General features: G+C 50.0%; 1 protein-coding gene across 5 annotated transcripts in view; it reads left to right on the top strand.

Moving 5' to 3' along the window:
* NDRG3 (NDRG family member 3) overlaps positions 1–22,928 on the top strand; it is a 1,445,730-nt gene that overhangs the window by 117,292 nt on the left and 1,305,510 nt on the right. For all 5 annotated transcript variants that reach the window (XM_069652255.1, XM_069652253.1, XM_069652252.1 and 2 more), the window contains exon 2: positions 9,756–9,851. In XM_069652255.1, the coding sequence (XP_069508356.1) occupies positions 9,795–9,851 (57 nt within the window). In that variant the 5' untranslated portion in view covers positions 9,756–9,794. The remainder of the gene's footprint in view (positions 1–9,755; positions 9,852–22,928) is intronic.

Here is a 22,928-nt window from a genome sequence, read left to right as displayed (position 1 = left end):
TTCACTTTCATCGAGGTAGATTGGTCCAGAACCTTTACAAACTCACTGAGGGCTCCTTTGAAATTTGCAGCCAATCCTGTCTGTCAGGAGTCCCTTTAGGCTTAAATACTACACTAATAGTGTCCCGTCCCAGCATGTCCCATACCACCTATCCTTTGAATTTGCTGTTTGGACAACACTTTCTTGGCCCCTGTCCGGCCATTCCTGCAGTTTACGAAAACCTAATCGACTCAAGTCAATGGGAGCACCCTATAGTGAGATCAATGGCAACGGCCAATATGTTAGTTTCTCAGTATAACCCATTTTCCTCCATTGTCCAGAGAACCTCAAAAGTAGTATGTAAATGTACCCAGTTGAGCATAGTCTTCACCAGTGCCCACAGAAATTTGCAGACCATTTTTAAGGTGTTCTACCCTATCTTCTAAGAATGACCGCCATATAATAATTAAAGAAGTCCTGTATTCTTAATCCTTCATGGGCCTTCGGGAGCATCAATGATGCCCTTTTAATCCTACTTTTTTCCCCCTGCCATATAAACCTGTAAATCATAAAAACAATTTGTCAGAAAAAAAGCTCTCGAAGGTGACTGGATCATAGCGAATAGGAAATACAAACGCAGAAGTAAATTAATCTTTACTGAGGTCATTTTACCAGACCAAGAGGCAGTAAGCACTGACAATCTCTTCATGTCAATTCTAAAGGTCTTGAGAAAAGGATCCAGTTTTAAAGCAAGTCCCCTCATCTTTCGCCACCTTCATCCCATGGACCTCTCATTTCTCTGCTAAACTCTACCCAATATGCCATATTGGTAGGACACCTGGCTTTGCCACGTTAAATCTTTAAGCCTGCAAATTCACCAAATGTTCTCATCGTTCCCAACATTTCCCGGAGCGAATCCCTGTATCTGCAAGTAGTCTATCTTCATTATCCTGGCTTTTTCCTGGCACTCCAACTCGGAAATCCTCATGTCAACTTGAGTCTCCAGGATATCTACTTACGACTGGTATGCCTCATGCCTTGCTGCCATCATCCAGGGTTTCAATTATTTTTTTTTTTTGTCCATCCTGTCCAGCCTCTGACCAATGTGTCCGTATCCCTCTGATCTCTCCCAAAACTGGGGATATGTAGCTCTTATTCGCTCACCGGTCTCCTATGATAGTTTGGTGTTTGCCGCTCACCTGCTACTGCTGTAGAGGAGTTGGTACTTTTAAATTTCCTGAGTCACTTTTCATCCCTTCTGTGTGTTTATCTCTGGGGAGGGCGAGGCCTTCTACCTAGCACCATATCTTCCCAGGTGCTTAGACCTTCCAACCAGTGTGTCCCAAGCTGGTCCATCAGCGGATGCACCCTTTGTGTCTGGTAAGTGTCTCTGGTCGTACAGTACCTTCAGTTTTGTTTCTTGGCCCTGGGGAACTCCTATGGTCTTTGTCAGCCCGTCTTCCCATCCCGAAGGGGAAATGGTCCATTCTGATTCATACTACCTGGGTGCATTTATGAAATGCCTCTGGGACAGGCAAGGCTCTATAACCTGATCATAAAATCCAGGGTGCTATCCAAGCTTGGCACTCTTCCCTATTAAACTGTTAGTTCTTTGAGCTGGTGTTCCGTGGTATGCCTCTTAATAAAATGATCCATTTCTGTGGTCCACCACACCTTTTGCCAGCCACGGTCCTCTCCCCACTGGGCCCAAACTTCTGTGGTCTGCCTCTTCTCTCCGTCGATTCTGGTGCCGCCTGCCACCCCTCCTCGGCTCACCTTCGGTGTCTGTCAGCAGGTTTCCAATCATGACCACACCAGTCTCTCTAAACTTTTGGGGGTTGATTAATTTCCATATGAAATACACACAAGACCTCACAAGATGGCGGGCTGACAAAGGAGCTCACCCCCTTTACTCTGCACCCTGGACTGCTGTCCCCTCCTCCTTCCACACTTGTGTGAGCCAGGACCTCTTGGGGGCATGAACTGAGAAGTAGCTCGATTGCCAGGGAGTTGAGGGGGATTGTGAGGGGGGGGGTAGAATTGGTGGGTGTGCTTGGGGAGGTGGGTGGGCGGGTTGGTAGGGGTTCTGGGGGGGTCTGCAACTGCAGTTGCATCTTGGTGTGTCACACCCAGTCCTTCGCCCCAGCCGTCTGCGATGCTCATCTAGATTGCCTCCTGTTGAGAGGGTCACAGTATCTCTTCCCACCCGACCTCGTGTCGGTGTTCCGCTGCCGCCTTGAGCCCTGAGAAAAGGGGCCATCTCTCACCGCTGTCCCTGATTTAGTGGTCCAGCCTGCTCCTCCTTTAATCCTATCCATGGGTTGGGGTCCACTCCATTAATGTTCCGGCGGTCTATGCCTTTGGCTATGCACACCAAGTCAATAATGAGTCTCTCTGGTCCACTGGACGAGACGTTGGTCTGCCCTCTTCTATTAAATGCACCGGAGCCTCTTGGCCAGCTAGGGTTCCATTTCAGTGTCACTCATGTGGGTATGTGAAAGCTCCAGGATGAGCTTCACACACTGCTCCACACCACGGGTGAGCACTGCTCATGTCACAGGACCCACGGGGGAAGGCCGGGGAATGTGGTGGGTCGAAGGCCTTTTCATCCTCAAAGCCATCTTGCCCGGAAATAGCTTTTTATTTAGTTCTAGTGCGCAAACTATTAAACAAAACTGTAGGTACAAGTGGGAGTGCTTGGGCATGACTAAGTTTTAGCTGGGCACTCTACCTGGACAGAAGCTGTGGCAGGAGTGCAGGGACTGGCTATTGGTATGACCTTGAAAGGCGAACTGTAAAATGTAGCATGGCTTTTTTGCTTGTGTCTTTCTGGTCTAACTTCTGTGCAAGTTAAAACAGGTTCTCCAATTGTAATTGACATTGTGGATGTGGAGAACATATGGCTGTTCTACCGTTTATGCTTCTCATCAAATGACTTTTGAAGATCTTTTTATTGATTTCAGTATATAAAAACATAACGAGCTCAACATCGAGAAACAAAAACCAACACCAACAAAGTTTCCCTACCTCCCGCCACCCCCGCCCCCCCAACCCACCCCCGGTCGTAGCGAAAGTGGACTCTATAGTTCGGAGACCTCTAGCACCCCCATCAACAGGTGATGTCCAGCAACTTCAGTCTTTGGGGGCACCATTGTTCCCTAAACTCCCCCTTCAAGTAGTCCAGCATCTCGCCCCAATCTGCTGCAAAACTTGTCAGCTTCCCCTCCCCCGCGTATGTTGCCCATTCCAGCGAGCGAATTTCCCACATTTTCCTGATCCAGTCCTGCTCTGCGGGAGCCTCCGAACTCTTCCAGTTCCGAGCAATTAGACCCATTTCCACTAGGGTGGAGACCACTCGTGCCTTGCATTTCCCCCGACTTCGCCCCTCCCACTCCACACCAACCTTCCCTAGCAATATTTCCCGAGGGTCTTGACTGTCTCCCAACCCCGAGGTTGCAGATTGGGCACGCGCCATGTCACACCAAAAACGCCTAATGCGCGGGCAGTCCCACCATATATGTGTTGCTGTGCCCACCTCCCCGCAACCCCTCTAGCATACATTTGAGGCTGTTGGGTACATTGCGCGCTGCCGGGTGGGAGTATAGTGCCAACCAAAGATATACTTATACCAAGTTTCCTGTAGTTGAGAAGCCCTAGCAACTTTTGGGATCAACCTCCACAACGCCTCCCAGTCTCCCCATGCCATCTCCACCCACCCCCCTCTCCCCCCCCCCCCCCACCCCTCCTGCTGCTCCCAACTCTTCATGTACGGCCAATTAACCCTCAGGGTCGTGCTCTCCAACAGTTTATAGAGGTCCGATATAAGACCTCTAGAACCGTTGTGGGTAGTGAGAAAACGCTCCAATTGTGTTAGATCGCGTGTTGCTGCTTCCCTAACTTCCGTTGACATGACCCAGTGTCTAATCTGGAAGTATCTAAGTCTTTCCCCCTCCCCTACCCCGAATTGTGACTTACATTCCTCAAATGTTTTCACTCCCTGGGTGGAGAACATATCCCTAAGAGTCCTACACCCTCCTTCCTCCCAGCTCCGGAACGCTCCTCTCTCCAGCCCTGGCGAGAAGTCTCTGTTGTTAAAGATCAGCGTGAACGGGGACGGGAAAGACGAGATCCCTCGTCTCTCCACTGTCCCGTCCCATGTATCCACCAATCCCTTTGTGATATCGCTCAGATATATATGTGGTGGCCGCAGCCTCCGGGGGAGCCACAATACTTCCCCCCAGGTGGTGTCGGGCAACTGCTCTATCCATTTTCACCCAATGCTTGTCATAACTCGCTGCAAACCATTCCCTGATCACTCGGAGAAGCGCCGCCTCATGATATCGCCTGAAATCCGGTAAGCCCAAACCCCCGCGTCCCCTAGACGCCGTAAGATGACGCCAGGAGAAGCGCGGCCTCTTCCCATTCCAAATAAACTGCCTGGCCACCCAGTCCAATTCCTTAAAAAAGCCCCCAGGGACAGACGGAGGGATTGCCTGAAACAGAGTATACGGGGAAGGATCACCATTTTCAATACCGCCCCCTCCCGAGCCACGAGATCCCCAGATTGCCCCACCTATTCAAGTCCTTTTTGATCGCCTTTAACATGGGAGGGTAATTCGCACCATACCAGCCGTAAAGGGAGGGGGTCACCCGCACCCCCAGGTATCGCAGTCCGCCCGGGCTCCACTTGAATGGGGAAGAGTGCCTTCAGTGCCTTGGCCTCCTCCCCAAGGGATAGATTCATCAACTCGGACTTCTGCCAGTTAATCCGCAGACCCGACACCTCCCCAAAATCGGTCAGCAGATCTATGCATGCCCTAACGGATTCCTTCGGGTGCGTCAACATAAGAAGCATATTGTCCGCGAAGGCTGCAACCTTATGCTGGTATCCCCCAAAAGGTATACCCTGAATCCTATCTGCCTCTCTTATAGCGATTAACAGGGGTTCCAGGATAATGGCATAAAGCAGTGGGGACCAGGGACACCCCTGCTTAGTTTCCCGTCGCAGGCTAATTGAGTGTGACACCTCCCCATTCACTAGGATCCGTGAGCTAGGGTTCTTATAGTTTGCTGCAACCCTGTTGATGAATTCTGCTCCGAGGCCCATTGTTTCTATAACCAAAAACAGGAACGACCGCTCCACCCGATCAAATGCTTTTTCGGCGTTGAGCGCCAATAGAATTGCTGGAGTGGTCGTCTTCCGTGCCTTCTCAACAACATGGGCTACCCTTCTGATGTTGTCAGCCGTCTGCCTCCCGGCCACAAACCCTGTCTGGTCTTGATGTACCAGCGATGGCAGGTACTTTTTCAGCCGACAGGCTAGTATTTTAGTATATATTTTTGCCTCCGTATTTATGAGGGCTATAGGTCGATAAGATGTGCACTCCTCAGGGTCTTTCCCTGTCTTGTGTATAAGCGTTATTTTAGCCTCCTCCATCGATGGGGTTATCCCGCCTCTAAGCCCAAATGAGTTAAATAATTGTGTTAAGTGTGGGACCAGCAAGTGGGAGTAAGCCTTGTAAAACGATGCGGGGTAGCTGTCTGGGCCCGGAGCTTTCCCCCGAGGGAGGGCCGCTATAGTGGCTCTGACCTCGTCTTCCGTGATGTCTCTGCCTAACTCTCACCTCTCGTCCCTGGATAGTCGCTGGAGGGGAACAGCCTCAATAAATTCCCTTTGTGGACCCGGCGCTACATTCTGCGAAGAGTAGAGTTCTTAGAACTCCGCCAACCTCCTCTTAATCTCTTCTGTCCGAGTGAGCCTTGCCCCATTCTTGTCCTTTAAGGCCACAATAACATTCCGCTCCCTATCCCCCCCTCAGTAGACGTGCCAGGAGGGAGTCTGCCTTGTAGGCCTTAGCATAACATTTTTGTCTGACTCTTAGCATGGCTGCCTCCGCCTTCTTAGTCCTAAGTATTCTCAGCTGGCCCTCCGCCGCCCTATACTCCTTGAATACTCGTCTAGTGGGGTTCACCTCCAAGCGTACTCTGGCAGCCTCAAGCTCGCCTTCCAACTGCGTTTCTAACCCCCTTAGTAACCTGTTCCTTTCCTCCTGAAGGGCAATCGGTTCCCCCCTCAAAGTCGCTTTGAAAGCGTCCCACCTAATTTCTAAGCTCGTGTCCACGCTATTGTTCCGCATAAAGAAATCCTGAATCTTACCATAGATTTCCTCCCTCTTTGCCTGATCCCTCAGGAGCGTCCCTGGGAATTTCCAGCTCCACACGCCCTGCCTACGCCCCTCCAACCGGAGTTCCATTTGGACAACTTTATGATCGGCGATCCCTATGGGGCCTACCTCTACCTATTTCACCCCTCCAATCATACTTCCCAACACCCAGATGTAATCAATTCGTGACTGAGTTCTATGTACTTCTGAAACGAAGGTAAATCCCTCCTCCTCTCCCTTTAGGGTCCTGCCTCCACACATCCTGCAAGCCTGCTTCCTCCCACCGTTCTTTTAAGTGAGGAGAGGCCACCGCTCCTCCTCTACCACTCCCCCGCATCGTGCGGTCACCCCCCCCTGTCCCAGGCCAGGTTAAGATCACCCATCAGAACCACCTGTCCTCTAACAAATCCCTGCAGGATACCCAAGGTCTCGGAGGAATTGATCCTGGCCCATATTTGGGCCATATACCGAGGCTATTGTGTACGGAGTGCCGCTATACTCGCCCCTAACCATGAGGAACCTGCCATTCTTGTCCCGGAGGGTATCGTTGACACAGAAGTCCACCCCCCTCACAAAGGCCAAGGCCACCCCCCTCTCTTTGTGGGACCCGATGCGAACAATATTTGCGAGTAGCCCCTCAACCACAGGCAATGCTCATCTTTTCGCAGAAGGTGGGTCTCCTGAATCGCCAGAACATCTGGTTTGAGTCCTGGTAAACTGCTCTAGTTTCGTACGCTTAAGCTGGGAATTCAAGCCCCTAACATTATGCGTTAACCACTTGAATATTGAGATGGAAACTCACGCTCACATCCTGTCCGAGCCCTACCGGCTGCACCAGATCCCCTCGTACCCCCACCTGTCCTCTCCCTTGCCGGTTACTTGAGAACCTCCGATACCCCCATGTTCCTTATCCCCGCGTCTTACTCCCCTGGAATCTGAACCTACCCACTGAACGCTACAACCCCCACCCCCTTCCCCCCCTTACTTCTCCCACCCTGAACCCCCAACTTAGGGTGGGAATCCCCCCGCCACCCTCCCTTCCCACTCACCAACTCCCCAGAGCAGCCGCTTCTCCTGCTCCTTCCCCTCCCCCCTATCGGGCAACATCACCCTTCATGATCCCAATCTGTTGCACCCGCAGCCCCCTTGCCCAACTGTCGCCTTTACGGGTCCACCACCCCTCACCCCTCAAGTTATTACACAACACTCCACTTATCAGCATTACCCACTCTACCCAGGTGCCTTCTCGCCCTCCCTGGATGATCTACCATTCCCTCGAGCTCCCTTCCGCCTGACGGCCCCCACCGTTGACCATTCTCAAACCTTCAGCCTCGGCCTGCCACTTGCCACCGGGCCTCCACTGCCGGAAGCGCCCCCCCTCCAAGTCGATCTGCAACACATCAGCCCCCTCCTGAACAGAAGTTATCCGTTTCTGGTGGCCCTCCCAGTCAAATACAAGGCCAAATGGAAAAGTCAACTTATATCTCACTCCGCGCTCGCTCAATACCTTCAGCACTGGCGCCATCTGCCTCCTCTTTATCAAGGTGATACTTGCCAGGTCTTGATATAACGCTACTTGTTGGCCTTTGAACACTATTGGCTCCTTTTTCCTCGCAGCCTGGAGGACTGCCTCTTTCTGAGCATATCTGGAGAAGGCAGCGAGAACGTCCCTCGGCCTCGAAGAGGAACCCCTAGGGAGCCCGCCCACTCTGTGAACAGGATCCAGCTCAATGCTACTCGGGGCAGCCTCCCCCAGGAGCTCTGCAAAGAGGCTCTGCATTTCTAGTTTGAGGTCCGTGTCCAATACCGACTCCGGGAGTGACTTCACCCGTATGTTAATCCTTCGAGATCTGTTCTCCAAGTCTTCCATCTGTACCTCCAGGTTGCGGGTAGCCACATCTAGGCGCTCTATGGCTTCGCTATTAGCAGTAGTATCCTTCTCCGCTTCCTGGAGCCCCTTTTCCAGAAGGTCAGTCCTTTCACCAAGTTGCCTTAGGTCTCGCTTAATTTCCCCCAGCGCTTCGTTTAAATCAGCCCGCATGAGCTGGAACTGCTCTTGGAATGTCTTAGCCAGGCTGGAGTGGAGGGCCTGGATCTCACCCACCAAGTCCTGCCTGTTGACCGGAGATGAGGCCCGCGCTTCCCCCGCTGAACCCGTTCCATCCAGCCCTTCGATGCTACCCTCCAAGCCGTCACCTCTCTCCTGCGTAGACCACAAGGAGCGGAGGGTACCCTGCGGGTCCTGCTGGTCCTGGGGCGGTTTGCCCCCTTTCTCCTTGCTCCGTGCCGCCATCTCTCCAGTTGTTCGCACCAAAGTGGTATCCGGCCCCGATCTCCCCCCTCCCCGCAGGTCTTCTCCTCCTTATACGACTGCTTCCGCCCCTGCTTACTGCACAGGGGACCGCCTGCCCGCTCGCCCCACAGTGAGGCCTCCAGACTTATTTCCCTGGGGTCTTAGTATTCGGCGTTATCCGTGCTCTGAAGGCCCCCACTTCAGCGGGCCCCCCGCGTGATGCCTCCGGAGCAAAAGGTTGTCTCTGGCTCCTGCCACAGGAGCAATGCGGGGAGGGCCCTCCCGCCAGGAACAATCCTCAGTTGCTTCTTCAGGGGGGCACCGGGCTAAAAAAAAAAGGGGGGGGGCAATCCGGGCCGCAGCACTCCTTTTATCACCGCTCCTGCCCCCGATCTCCAGCACTCCAGAGGGGGGCGGCCAGGGTGGCCCCCTCCACACTCCCCCGTCTCAGTTCTCTCCTGGGGGACCCTAACTCACCACGATGTCTCTCGCGAGCGTCCTTCCCCCGAAGTCGGCAGCCGAGCCCGCTCTGCCAACGGGGGGTCGGCTAGGTCCTCCTCTTCTTACAGCTGCCGCCGACGCGGCGGATGCCCGCCCAGAGCCGCAGCGCCCCTCGTTCACTGGCGCCGCAGCCGCCGGTCTCCACTCTCCTCTCGTTCGTGGCTTGCAGGCCCGAGCCCCCCCAACCAGGCAACACCCGGCCGGGAGCGCCGAGCGCCCGCCAGGCGCCTCCACTACAGGGGCCCCTCCACCGAAGGCGGGCCCATGGCAGCAGCGCAGGCCGGACCCGCTCGGGAGCTTGCGCCGCAGCCCCATCCTTCTCCCTGCAATCGTCTGGCCGCCTCGTCCCGCAGGCGTGCCCGGGGGTCTCCTCGAGTCTGTGGTAGATCCGATTCGTGGCGGGATGGTTGACCGCACGAATTTCTCCTCGGAGCCGGAGCGCACGACTGGTACGTCTACCTCCTACCAGCCGCCATCTTGGAATCATCAAATTACTTTTAACATGGCTCTTCATGCAACTGTCTTCAGGTACATTTAATGTACATTTGTATATTTAAATGGTACTCTTTAGTTTGCAGCACAGTTTAGTTTTAAGTCACTTCTGCTTGTTTTGGTCCGGCTATTTGTTGCACCCTCAAACTGGCTCACTGCTTGCTGCCATCTTTGTGCTATTGTGCCTCCATCTGTAAATTACTTACAGTAACACATTTCTCATCGACATTGAGATCCCTGTTCAAATGAATGAATGAATAGATAGAAAAATACAGCGGTCCCAAAACACTGTAAAGAGGATTGAAGTTGTTTCTTTTTCTTTTCAGCAAATTTTCCTGCTGCGAGCGTTGAGACTTCACTTCAACATGGATGAATTGCAGGATGTTCAGCTGACTGAGATTAAACCCCTTCTTACTGATAAGGTAAAATATTCCAAAAAGCATGAACAAACAAATAATGCGTGTGTGGCTGCTGGGATTTTAGAGCCACGTTCTGTAATTTTATAGGTTGGGTTTCTTTAATTTCTTCACCATCCACTCACACTATACGTCATAGCAGCGTGTCTTGGATACCCCAAGTTCCTGCTGCTCTTAAATTCTATGCACACATTTCTCTCTGTATCTTTTACTTTGTTTAACCTAATTTCACTGGTATTTTGTAAATTAGGAAATATTCTCAAAGCAACCTTTACTTCTCATCGCTCCCCATTCCCCTACCAACAGCCTGCGTTAAGTTGCTAATTACAGCTAAAGGATAATAGGAACTTCTATAAGCTTTTACGTGTTTGACAGTATCCTTTTTACTCTGTGTGCTACTGCCATCTTTGTGCTACTGTTCAACATTAGGGAAATGTTCGAAAGAACTTGTTATGGTCTATCCATTTATAGAACTGGGAGAGAACATGCTCTCCAGATAAACAAATTCTATGTTTGTGTGGTCTAGTTGGCTCTGTAGTCATTTCTAGGTGGTTTACCTGATTTATATACTAGCAACTTATTGTTTTTAATTTCTCCCTCTAAAAGCTGTATTTTTGTCAAGCATTTAATTGGATTACAAACCATGCAACTTTCCTTAAACGGGCATGTGTGAAACGTGTGTCCTACAATCAGATTGTATAGGCTAAAAGATGCTGAATTCTCCTTACAAGCCTCTGGCTGATGTTGAAGTTTCTTTGTAATGCGCATAGTATTGGGTGGCTTTTCTTACTTAACCAAAGAATGCCAACACCCTCACTTAAGTCTTTGTTGATGCTTGCAGTATCAAAGCCAGCCCCTCCTGTGAGAGCGGACACCCATTCACGCTCTATTGTGGGTTCCAGGATGAATCGAACAGAAGTACTCTGGTCCGGTTTTCATTTTTCTCCGCTGCAACATCCGGAGCCTCCCTAGCCACAGAGAAGAAGCCCATTAAATGGGGCAGATTAGTCCCATAGTACTCCAGTGGGGTAAGAATGACCCTTTACATAGAGGACTGGCGAACCACCTCTAATCTGTGAGTGCCATCAGTGTCCTGCAGGGAGTTCAGGTTACCCTTTGTCCTCCCGTCACACCTCCCCCTAATGCAGGTTGCACCCCCTTCCTTGAAGGAAGCGATTTCAAAGCTAAATATTAGAGCAACAGATGTGCCATTTCCAGAAAGAGGCCAAGAATACTATTCCGGGCTCCTTGGGATGATAAAATCCAACCAGCTGGGCCTGACCACCATTTTGCACATGGCTAGTTTCAACCTGCACCGCCCCCCCCGCCCCCCGAGCACCCTTAGAAAAATTCAAGAGCACTCCAGACCAGATCTGGCCTGCTCTGTGCATCTGAAAGCTACCTTTGACCACATTCCAATGTTTACCCTCTTGTGGGGGGTGGGGGGGGTTTCAGGGTGGGCCCCTAATCACCTTAACCCAATGCGGGCCACCACTTAAGGAAGGAGTGTACGTTTGTACGTAAAGCAAGTTTATTGTACAATCGTCCAGGGTCGAGGTATGTGTGGCTGAACTAATCCAAGTCTCATCAAACCACATAAGTCGACACATTCTTGCAACAGTTAAAACACTCCCATATCTATTTACCCCCATATGTGAGTGATTGGACAAAACCTATACAAATAAACCCCATCTTTCTCTAATCGTATTTTCATTGGCCACATGTTATCTTAATTACCATTGTCCAATTGTATTCATAGCACATCCCTTCTTGGGATGCGTCCGTGGTATGTCATGACATCACAGTTAAGCATTTGTTGTATAAACGTTCATTACTAGTAACAACTGGTCTGAGCCCTTTAACCTTGTAATTGCACATGGTTTGCATGAATACTTGAGCAACATGAGGAAGGCTGAATAAATGAGTTGTCTTTGAACTGACGGCAACTATCGCATCCCCTCCCGCCCACCACCCCTCTGTCTTACTGGCTCTATTGAAATATTCTGATCTAAATGGCTACCATTCCAGCACGCATGCCACATCTGAGAATACAATTGAAACTACTAGTCATCAATGACTTTGACGTTGAGCGTTACTTCACTCCATATTTATTGCTGCCCAAAACAATTGGGCAGGTACTTCGGCGAAATTTCAATGCACTTAGTTCTGCAGGAGGCAGATGTAATCTCTATCGAGCCATAAACTAGTTGTGTTAAACTGCTGACCATCTGTTTGGGTAATCATTGTTCTGCTCCCAGCCCTCAATCCTGCAGGACTAGTTTTTCCCAGCCACCTCAAATTCACCACACAAACTGCTGGCTGCAAAGTCTACATGAATTCATAAAAGCTTGCTACATACAGATTTATAGATTCCCTTTGTCTATTCCTCAGTATGCATGCTTGTTTAATAAATCTCTTTCCTTTACAGTGAGTTTTTCAGGACCGGCCCCTTCTTTGCATGTGCTTTCAAAACTCCCAGTCTCTCGGTTTCCAAGTACTTCGTAGCACGCCATGTGTGAATTGCTTTTATATTTCATTTGGTAGTCTTAGCATTCAATCATTCTATGCACGTGCAAATCTAATGTGTGTTCATTTAAACAAAAAGGACCACTAAAGTAAGATATTCCATTCACAATTAACTACAATGGATACATATGAAATTGCAAAATTTCGCTGCACCAGCATCACAAATATGGTGCACGCAGCATGACCCCTCTTCGTCGTGATGACCCTTCCTGACCACCCCAACATCCCCCCCCCCCTTAGTTATTTTTAACGAACAAGTCCTTCTTGGGGGAACTCTACAAACATCTCTCATACTGTTCCCAATATGGGAATACTCCTCTGCTGAACAAACTCAGCTCCGCCCTCCTTCCCGCCCCCCCCAACCCCATTCCACCATTTCTGCAATCTACCCACTGCTCTACAGTCATTCTGACTTGGTGGAATACACAAAACAGCTTTAGTCTGAGTACCCTTGTGAGATGAAATGATAGTGCTTCTAGCTTTGGACACGGTCACAGTCATCAAAGCAGATACCTTCGGTACCTGGTCAGAACAGCATCATAAGAGTATTTGGCAGGAATATCTTGGATAATTTTGCCACACAGTTCCACATTCTTGGTTTATACGTGCCACCCCTTCTTCTGAGTATCCCCTCATTTCTCATTTTTTCTGCTCCTTACGATCTGTAACTGAACAATCTTAATCGCTAGGCAAAACGGATTGCCCTTCATGATAATGCACTGTTCACAAGTGTTTCTAGGCACGACAAGGAAGGGAGGACAAAACAACCGTCTTACTAGGCCTTGTGTCATTCAAATCGCTCAAGTGCGGCGGGATAGGAATGGTGTGATGTGCCAGGATGAAGTAGTTTGAGCTACCTGCACTTTCCCGCCCCCCTCAAAGTGCTTCACAGTAAGTGGATCATAAGTGCAGAGAATATGGGGAGTGGGATACAGATACAGACCCGTGAGTGCAAGGAGGCAGAAGCGAAAAGGAAGGTCTCGAGTTGCTTCTGGAACCAGAGGTGCTCAAGTTTGAGAGGCAGGTAGTCTGTTCCAGATGGAGGCCCCAGCATAGTAAAGAGATCTACCCCCCTCTCTGTCTGGAGAAGAGTCTGACCCTCAGGAGGTGGATGAGCGGAGGTCTTAAGAAGGAAGATGCTTGGGAAGAGAAAGTTAGTGCAGTCCCTGGCCCCCGAAAGCCTTGTGGACGATGCAAAGGGTCTTGAACTTGATCCTTGCAGCCACAGGGAGCCAGTGGAGAGATTTCAGTGCTGGAGAGTTACGATCCCTGGAGGCCAAAAGTCTTGCAGTCCTATTCTGGATAAGTTGTAAAGGGTGGAAAGTAGAGGCAGGTAGATTTAGAAAGAGGCTGTTGCAGTAGTCCAGCCTAGAGAGGACCAGAGCTTTGGAGACGGTGTGCTACTGGGGGAAAGTGAGAAAATGAATAATTCCTCTGAGAAACTGCAACTGATAGTGTGATTTCTTAGTCGCCCGAGATGTGAAGAGAGAAGGAGAGGGTGGAGTCGAAGATGACCCAAGGGTCTTAGCCTCACAGGAAGGAGCAAGTAGAGGGCCCAGGGTCGGTGGCCAGAGTAAGAGGAAGGGAGGGAGCAGGTGTCCCAATGAAGAGGAGCTCTGTTTTACTGGCATTAAGGCAGAGAGCGTTGGAGGCACACCTTTCCTGAATTGCGGTCAGGCATTCTGGTATGAGAGAAGGAGCAGAAGTGGCTGAGGGGAGCATGAAGGACCACTGGGTGTCATCCGCATAACCTAGTTAGAGCAGAAGGTAGAGATGAGGTGGGCAAGAGGTGCCAGATAGTGGTGGAAAAGCCTGGGACAGAGGTTAGACCCCTGGCGATAGAAGAGCAGAAAGACCCAAGTTGGACGTGGGAGGGTCGGTCAATGAGAAAGGAGATCAACCAGGCAAGGGCCTGACCAGATATAGCCAGGTTGTCGCAGAGGCGATTGAGCAAGATGCCGTGGTTGACCCTGTCGAAAGCAGAGGATGGATCAAGGAGAATGAGGACTGAAGGAAGCTTAAAGTCCAGATTAGAGAGCAAGTCTTCACAGGTGTTCAGGAGAGCAGTTTCTGTGCTTCTGGCTGCTCTGAAGCCAGACTGGGGGTCGTGGAGACAACCAACAGATTCAGTATCCAAGTTAGGAGATGGCCAGTTTTTCCAGGAGTTTGTCCAGGAAAGGAGTGATGGAGAACTTATAATAGTTTGCCGGAGAAGAAGGATCGGCAGAGTGCTTCTTAAGGGTGGAGTGGAGTGGAGGTTTCAGTAGCAAAAGAGTGATTGCAGAAATGGAGCAAGGGTGTCAATGTGGTCCTTGATGGTTCTGGAAGAGCAGGGGAACACTTGCTTTGACGAGACTTGTATAGATGGACTTTCTTCAGGGGTGAACAGGGCAAGGAAGTAGTAGGAGAAACAGTAGAAGAGGGGACAGGGGTGGGAGAGGGAGAGAGAGTGGAGGTAGAGCAAGAGTGCAGAGGCCATGGGAGGGAACAGGAGAGGTAGAGACTGCAACAGGATTGACCAGCTCCTTGCAGATTTTGAAAAGTTGAGCCAAGTTGTTAGAGGCTGCCGAGACGCGGGCTTGGATATAGGCTCTTTTTCGAGAGAACCGAGTCTATAATGCCTTTGAAGCAGGCGGCAGGCTAGTTTGTCAGAGGGTGCGCATGATGCCCTCCTTTTGGACAAGATTCACCTGACCCATGTCCAGATTGGGGCCGAGATCAGCCTGCTGAGGAAACACCTTGGCACTCACCAACTCCTACACCTGACCCAGACGCCCTTTGTCTTGATTTCCCCCCTCCTCCCTAGCCTCTAACCAGACAAGCATCACCCATTGATGATCAAATGGCATTTAATGCAATCCTGAAAAGGGCTGCAGAACATTTTCAGATTGCCTCCCGGCTGTACAGAATACTGACTTTGTGGAAGACATTCTAAAGGAAAAACCACCCGTAAGTCAGGCAATCCCCCTGCTGAACGCCATCAAAAAGCACATCACACCTTCTTTACTGTCCCTTTCACTCACAAGGGCCATTAACCCTAGGGTTGAAAAACTGTTTTGCCTCCCCCACTCCTTCTGATCCGTTGTACGTCCGGGGGCATGCCACTCCAGACTCACTAGTAGTTACTACTACCAGGAAGAGGTACCATTGTCTACTTCAGAACAGCCCCCCCTGACGAAGACTGTAAAAAGTTGTACGCCCTCGGCAAACGCATCACAACCTCAGCAGCATTCCACCGGGATTGTTACTTTTCTCAAGCTATAGTGATATGCAGTGGAATTTACTTCTGGAGGGTCTCCAGGAAGTCCCCGAACCAGTACGATCATGCCTGCTGGCGGTTGTCTCGGAAGGGAAACGGGTCACCCATAACCTCCTCAAGAATACGTTGGATGCAGCTGACAGCGGGCGGAAACTGGCCCAGGGCACTCTTCTTAAAAGGCACGCTTGGCTTAAAAACTCAAGGTTCAAACCAGAAAACCAGGCCTCACTTATAAACAAACCATTGGACTATTTGTTTGGGAAAGCTTTGGACGATGCCCTAGAAACAGCGAAAAAAGAGCATGAGACTTTTGTCCCTTAATCAAATTACTGCTCGACCTTACCAACAGCGGGTAGGTAACTCTGTCCGTTCCTTTCGCGGGAAATCTTTTTCCTGTTCACCACATAATTAGTATGAAACTGGGTACACCATAGTCCTCCAGACGTGGCGCAGCTGCCACCAGTCAATACCAACAGAGGGGTCAGCAAAGAGTCAAAGGCAGGGGTAGGAACTCCACTCTTAGAAGCTCCCCGGCCTCCCCTAAAAAAATCTGGCCCTTCTTCCCCCCCCCCCCCTCCCCCCAACCCCCCCATGGATCCCCGGTCGGGCGACCTTTGACATCTTTTCTTCACTCATGGGAGGGGGTGACTTCAGACCAGTGGGTGCTCAAGACCATATCCTACGGTAACTGTATTGACTTCCGCCAGCCACCTCAATACCGTCCAGCAGCCGCCTATCGCCAGCACACTGGCAGATTCTGCTGGAAGAATTGCAGATCCGTCAAGAAAAGGGAGCCATAGAAGTAGTCCCCATTCGTCAGGTAAACAAGGGTATTTATTCAGTGTACTTTCAGTGTACTTCCTTGTACCCAAAAAGGATCTCACCATGCGCCCTCTGCTAGACTTGCACCCAGCAAACAAATTTGTCAAACCACAGAAGTTCATAATGACAAAGTTGCAGGAAGTAATCCCCCCTGTTAACACAGGGGGATTACATGGCTACATTGGATATGAAAGATGCATACTTTCATGTTTCAATGTTGCCGGCGCACAGAAAGTACCTAAGGCTCATGATGCAGGACACCCACTATCAATTCAAGGTTCTTCCCTTCTATCCCCAAGGATGGTTACAAAGGTACTGGCGGTAGTAATGGCTCACCTGCACAGGCAGTCCATTCCAGTCTATGCTTACCTCAACGACTGGCAATGGGGGATTCGTACGGAACATGCTGATCAAATGCCCACAAAACAATAGATCTCCTCCAGGCTGGGATTCTCGATCAATGAGAAAGTTCTGCCTATAACCCAGCCAAGTCGAACAATTTCTGGGGGCTCGAATTTGGACCAAAGACCAGCTCATCTACCCATCCAACGAGAGGGTTCAAAACATGCTGTTCCAGATCCCTCAATATGTAGCCAATTGTGAGGTGTCCGTACGCAAAGCCATGCGATTGTTGGGGATGATGGCATCCTGCATTTATCTAGTCCCGCACGCATGTTTGCGCATTCGCCCCATGCAAGAGTGGCTCTCGAGCCAATGGTGTCAGGCCAGCGGACAATGGGATGATCCAGTGGTTGTCTCGGCAGCCCTCGTTCTCTGTCTTGCTGCAGTGTTGCTCAAGGGAGAACCTCTTGCAGGGGAAAATTTACGCCACCTCCGCAGTAGAATCCACTTTTACCACACTCATCTGACTCGGTGTGGGGGGACTCACCGCCTTCATCAGACGGCGCACAGCGTTTGGTCCCCAGCGGTAGCATCCAACCGCATAAACCTGTTGGAATTGCTGGCAGTGTTCACAGTCCTGAAGGTCTTTCAAGCACACATACAGGGAAAGACAGTCCTAGTCTTCACGGACAGCACCACGGCCATGTGTTACCTGAAAAAGCAAGGGGGCACTCGCTCTCCAGGACTATCCAAACTGTCTCAGAACATAGGGAAATGGGCTCTCAACCACAAGTTGTTTCTCCTGTCACAACACGTTCCAGGGGAACTCTATCTTCTAGCGGATGTGCTCAGCAGAGTCTTGCCACTACCTGTAGAGTACGAGTGGCGATTGCACAAAGACATTGTTCTTAACGTCTTCGCAGACTGGAGCTTCCCAGAGATCTACTTGTTCGCAACTCTGAAGAACACACAAAGCCCAGATTACGCCTCTAGGTTCCCTCAGAACTGCTCTAAGGGGAACGGTCTATGGATAACCTGGTCAGGGAAATGTGTCTACGCTCCCCCCCACCCCCTGCGCCTCTCCCCAACTCAACAAGATAGTGCAGAAGATGCACCAGGAACATGTCACGATGATTCTGGTGGCCCCGATGTGGGCCTGCCAACCCTGGTTCGCTCATCTGATGGTAAGGTCAGTATCACCGGTTAGGAAGCTGCCATGCCCACACAACATGCTGTCACACGACAAGAGGGGAAACTCTCAATCCATGCCCGCAAACTCTCAATTCAGCAGCCTGGCTCCTGAGATCATAGAGTTCGGGCTCCTCCAACTTCCTCAAAGATGCACAGACATATTTGGAGACGCACAAAAGCTTAACACCAGACATTGCTACTCCAACAAATGGAAACACTTTGTCATCTGGTGCAATTCCAAGAGCGTCAATCCCATTGACTGCTCACCAACACACATTGTCTTGTACCTGACTCGCCTACTAGATTCAGGACTGGTCTTAAATTCGCTAAAGGTCCACTTAGCTGCATTCTAAGCTTACACCACGTCACAACAGAAGAACATTTTGTGGTGGACAATTCCAGTGATCAAGGCTTTTATGGAAGGGGTTAAAAGACTTAATCCCCCTATTTCAAACCCAGCTCCCGGATGGTACGTGAATGTGGTACTGACGAGACTAATGGGGCCTCCCTTTGAACCTATGCATAAGGCTAGCCTTAAACCACTCCCTTACAAGACCGCTTTCCTGGTGGCAGTCACATCTATAAGAAGAGTTGGTGAACTGCAGGCCCTTTCAGTTAAAGACCCATTTGACACGATTCATAAGGATAAGGTGGTCCTGCACACTCACCCATGGTTTGCGACTGAATTCATGTCTAAATTCCATGTGAACCAATCAATAGAACTACCCACCTTTTTCCAGAACCCCACTAATGTGGCAGAAAGAAGCTGCCACACACTTGATGTGAGGAGAGCAGTGATCTGTTACCTGGAAAGACTAAACCACTAAGGAAGACTTTTTTTCAGTGGCAGCTGGAAGAGCAGGGGAACCCTGTCTTTAAATTGGCCATCCTAAAGTGGATTGTAAACTGCATCACACTGTGCTTCACTCTTGCCAAGAGAGATCTGCCCTTCAAGCCTAGAGCGCACTCTACTCGGAGCACTGGGGCTTCCATAGCATTCATTGCAAATGTTACTCGTGAGTCCATTTGTAAAGCGGCAACCTGGAGTTCTGTACACACCTTTACACAACACTACGGTCTAGATAAACATTCTAGATCGGACTTGCTACTGTTCCTTCACACATACCACCATCATCTCTGGGTACTGCTTGCTAGTCTATGCACAGCATGTGATTCTAAGCAGATTAACAAGCATCAGAAGACCTGCATTACTCACCGTAATAGCATTTCTGATGATTGTATCTGCTTAGATTCACATGCGCCCACCCTTCCTCCCCTCTTGGAGTAGAAGGAACATGGACATCTTACACCTTTCTCTCTCTGTACTCACAATGGTCACAGGCTCCCTCACGGCAGAAAAAACACAATCGGAGGGACCTCGACGCGCAAGTGATTTTGGGTACACTACACGTCACATTAAGGGTAGTGTTACAAGCATGCCCATGTCGACGTCCCCCTTTCGATGCTAGAAAGAAAGATGCAATACTATGTGATAACCACTAGATGTTGGACTATATGCACAGTATGTGAATCTAAGCAGATAAAATCATCAGTGAGTAATGCATGTCCTATTACTTCGTCCTCTACGAGCCCCAAGAAGAGATTGGCCAATGCTGGCGCATAATTGGTGCCCATTGACAGACACTGTACTTGTTGGTAATTGATGACATTAAAGACACATTTTTTGTGTAGCAATGTTGCATCTAACATTTCCATTAACATAGATCTGTGGTGGGGGCGTGGCTAGCTGCCATGAAGTAGGTCGACTTCGGAGCTAGCTCCTGCCTTATCCTTAATGATCCGGAGAAACGAATGGCTCCTCAGTGGAATTCTGTCCTGAAACTAAGCGATTGAGGAGAGGGAAGGCTTTGGAGCACGCTGTTGAAAACGAAGGCAGGGCTCCTGCATGGAACTCCTGGATATAGCGCACCAAAAAAACAGGACGGTGAACAAAGCCCAAATCAAAATGGCGGCTGGTAGGAACTGATAATGCAGAACGTGAGACTGTGGCCAGGCACATTGAGAAAGGCAAATCTACCCTGACAGAAATGTTGAGAAGTAACGTTGGGCAGTTCAACCGACCTGGGCAGTAGTGAAGCACCTGGTGCGCAGGGGAGGAAGATTGGAGCCGTCGAAGGTCGGCTGCGAGTATCCGAAAGGGCGTACTGTGTGGTTTGCCGGTGCCAAAGATGAGAGCCGAGGATGCCGGTGCCCACTCTGGTAAGGGGGGGGAGAAGTAAGAATCCTTACAGGGCTCGAGGCATACTCCAAATATAGGGCTCCAGAACCCCTGTGGCACGGCTGTGGAAGCGGAGCCTCACTTGGGCGGACCCGAGCTAGGCAGTGCAGTGGAGGGGATGGACCCCCTCTCCGATGGAGCCATAGGGCCGAAACCCTGCGATCGCCACAGCTGACTGTGGCACTGGCAGGGAGTAGCCGGGCGACCACAGGAATTCTGCAACGAAATGGGAGGCAGACGGGGCGGTTATATACCCTCCCTCACTCCCTCCCTCCCTGTACAGAACACAAAGTGCCGATATAACACAACAGTAACTTTAGGGGAAGGGCCAGCGAATGTGGTAAGCCTGGCCTGGATATCTAGAGGCCGCAGTGAAGGGCTTAGGGGCTGCCATCAGTTGTGAAGTGGTGGTGCTGAAGCAATACACATTTTAAGTAGCGCACAGCTACAGCCCACATAGATACCAAGGCAGCGGATGGCCCACTGGCCTGACGATAACAATCTACAGTGCCCCCTACTGCGCTAAGGATTCTCTGGCTGAAGGATTCGACGGGGCACTCGTACCATTCAGTTCTGAAGAGGGGAAGACTGCACTGGGCTGCGAAGCTCAGACACCTGCTTGAGGCGATCAAGAGGTTGGGGAAGCAGACCAAGACTCTGCAGTGGTGGGTGAAGGACTGGGAATAGTTACACAAAGATCTGATCACTAGCTTGGGAATAAGTGTCGGGAAGCCCTGAAGCATTGTGGTGTCTGGTTAAAGCGCTACAAGTAGCGTCTCAGCCTGTGCCAGCTATATACTGAGGAGAGAAATTGCGGACCAACAATATAGCGCTCTGCAGACTAAATGCCACCCAAATCCGCTAAGATGAAGGCAGGGCAACTGTGTATTGGAAACTACGCTAAAGTAGTGCAACAGAACCCAAAAGGAAGCATAGAGCCCCCACAGACGACAGGTGGTGACTATGGAATTGTATAACCAAGTTATGCAGGCAATTGCAGACCTCCAGGCCTCTTTAGGGACACAAATTGGAAAAGTGCAACTAGCTGCTGCAACAGGATGTTCGCGGTTTGGCAGAGTGCACTACCACCCTGAGACCCAAATGAAGAACAGGCGTGCTAGAGGACAGTGTGCACGTTTTGCAACAGAAGGTCAGCCGCCTTGAAAATAGGGTAGAAAAAGGGGAGAGGAGGAACAATTTTCAGATAGAGGGGCTACCGGAAGGAGAAGGGGCCGACCCCACTACATATATTGAAAACCTGCTACTTTAGGAGAACAAGCCCGGCAACCTTACACAGGGATTCACAATAGAGCGCGCACTGGGTGCTGACCAGACGCCTGCCTCCAGGGATGCCTCCTAGACCAATAATTGCAAAGGTCCTGCATTACTAAGACCAGAGTACTGAACAGAGCCTTGACTGAGTTGGCAGTGTATCCTGAGTACACCTTTTAGGTGCAGAAAAACTGGGTGCAATTCATGGACGCCAAAGCCAGACTCAAGTGGTGGGCCTAAAATGCATGCTAATTTAGCCAGCGTGACTAAAAATCATACACAAGTACCGGGCTTGGTTCTTTGACATCCTGGATGAAGCCCAAGCGTGGATCGACGGGGAGAAAATGAGTCCAGACGGAAGAGAGAACCACAGGAGAAGTAAACAGAGTGGGCCGTAACTGTGAAGGAAGGTTGGAGGGACCTCCTTTTGAGGCAATGGACTACCAACAAGCTTAAGGTGACATTAGTGCTACCATGAGAGCCCCGGGACTAGCGGGCTCTTATGGAAAGTATAATGCCTGGCTGAGGAGTTTACTATATTATGTTATTATTTGATCTTATACGGGAGGGTGGACTTTTAACTTAGACCTACGTGGCGGGAGAGGCCACTGACCAGCGATACAAACTGCACTTGTGTGATCTCAATGTCACCTCGCCTAGTGGGATTGTTGTCCGTCTTCCCTCCCTTGCCGCGTCGCGCCTTGAAACACTTGTGTATAGGTGCATTACAAATGCCAGATCATATCATACACAAGAAGAGACCAGACTTAGGACAGTGCTGATGTGAAAACAAATGGAAGTACCCTTGCTTTAAAACGATGCTCCAAGGCAAACATTAGATTTGGACCAATACAGGTATTTTGGCTGGTCCACTAATTCGATTGAACAGGTTGGTCTGCTAAGTAGCAGATCCAAACAAGGAGTCACGTGAGTGTACAGACCGCTCACTGTGTCCAAGGAAATATATGCAGAAATTCAAAAGCAAAAATTTATTTTTTCATACAAACTAACATATAGTGCATGGATTATAAAACAATGCTGTGAGATACAACATACATGTGAAAAGACCACAATATTACAAAAATGACATCAAATAACGAAAGAGAAATATAATATATACAACATGATAGGCATAACAACCTGTATGATTAGTATACAGATGGATTTCAACAATTTCATTGTTGTATGGCAGTATACAAATTCATGTGGATCAGTAGGTGTTGTTGTGAATAAATCCAAATTGAAAAATAGAAACGGGAGGGGCTAAAAAGCTACCCAAATTTCAAAAGAATATCCTCATTCATAGGAGATTTCCTGAATTAAGACAGTAAATGTTCCAGGGTCTTGGGAAAAGCTAGATATCTTTTTTAGGACAGTCCTGAGCCACCTCTTCTGAGGTTATTTTATGGGACACTTGTTTTATGTGCACTGT

The sequence above is a fragment of the Ambystoma mexicanum genome, chromosome 3p, assembly GCF_040938575.1.
Source record: "Ambystoma mexicanum isolate Mex_15411 chromosome 3p, UKY_AmexF1_1, whole genome shotgun sequence".
In the NCBI taxonomy this organism is placed as follows: domain Eukaryota; kingdom Metazoa; phylum Chordata; class Amphibia; order Caudata; family Ambystomatidae; genus Ambystoma; species Ambystoma mexicanum.
The sequence above is the reverse complement of the archived record's forward strand: the minus strand, read 5'-3'. Positions and strand labels throughout refer to the sequence as shown.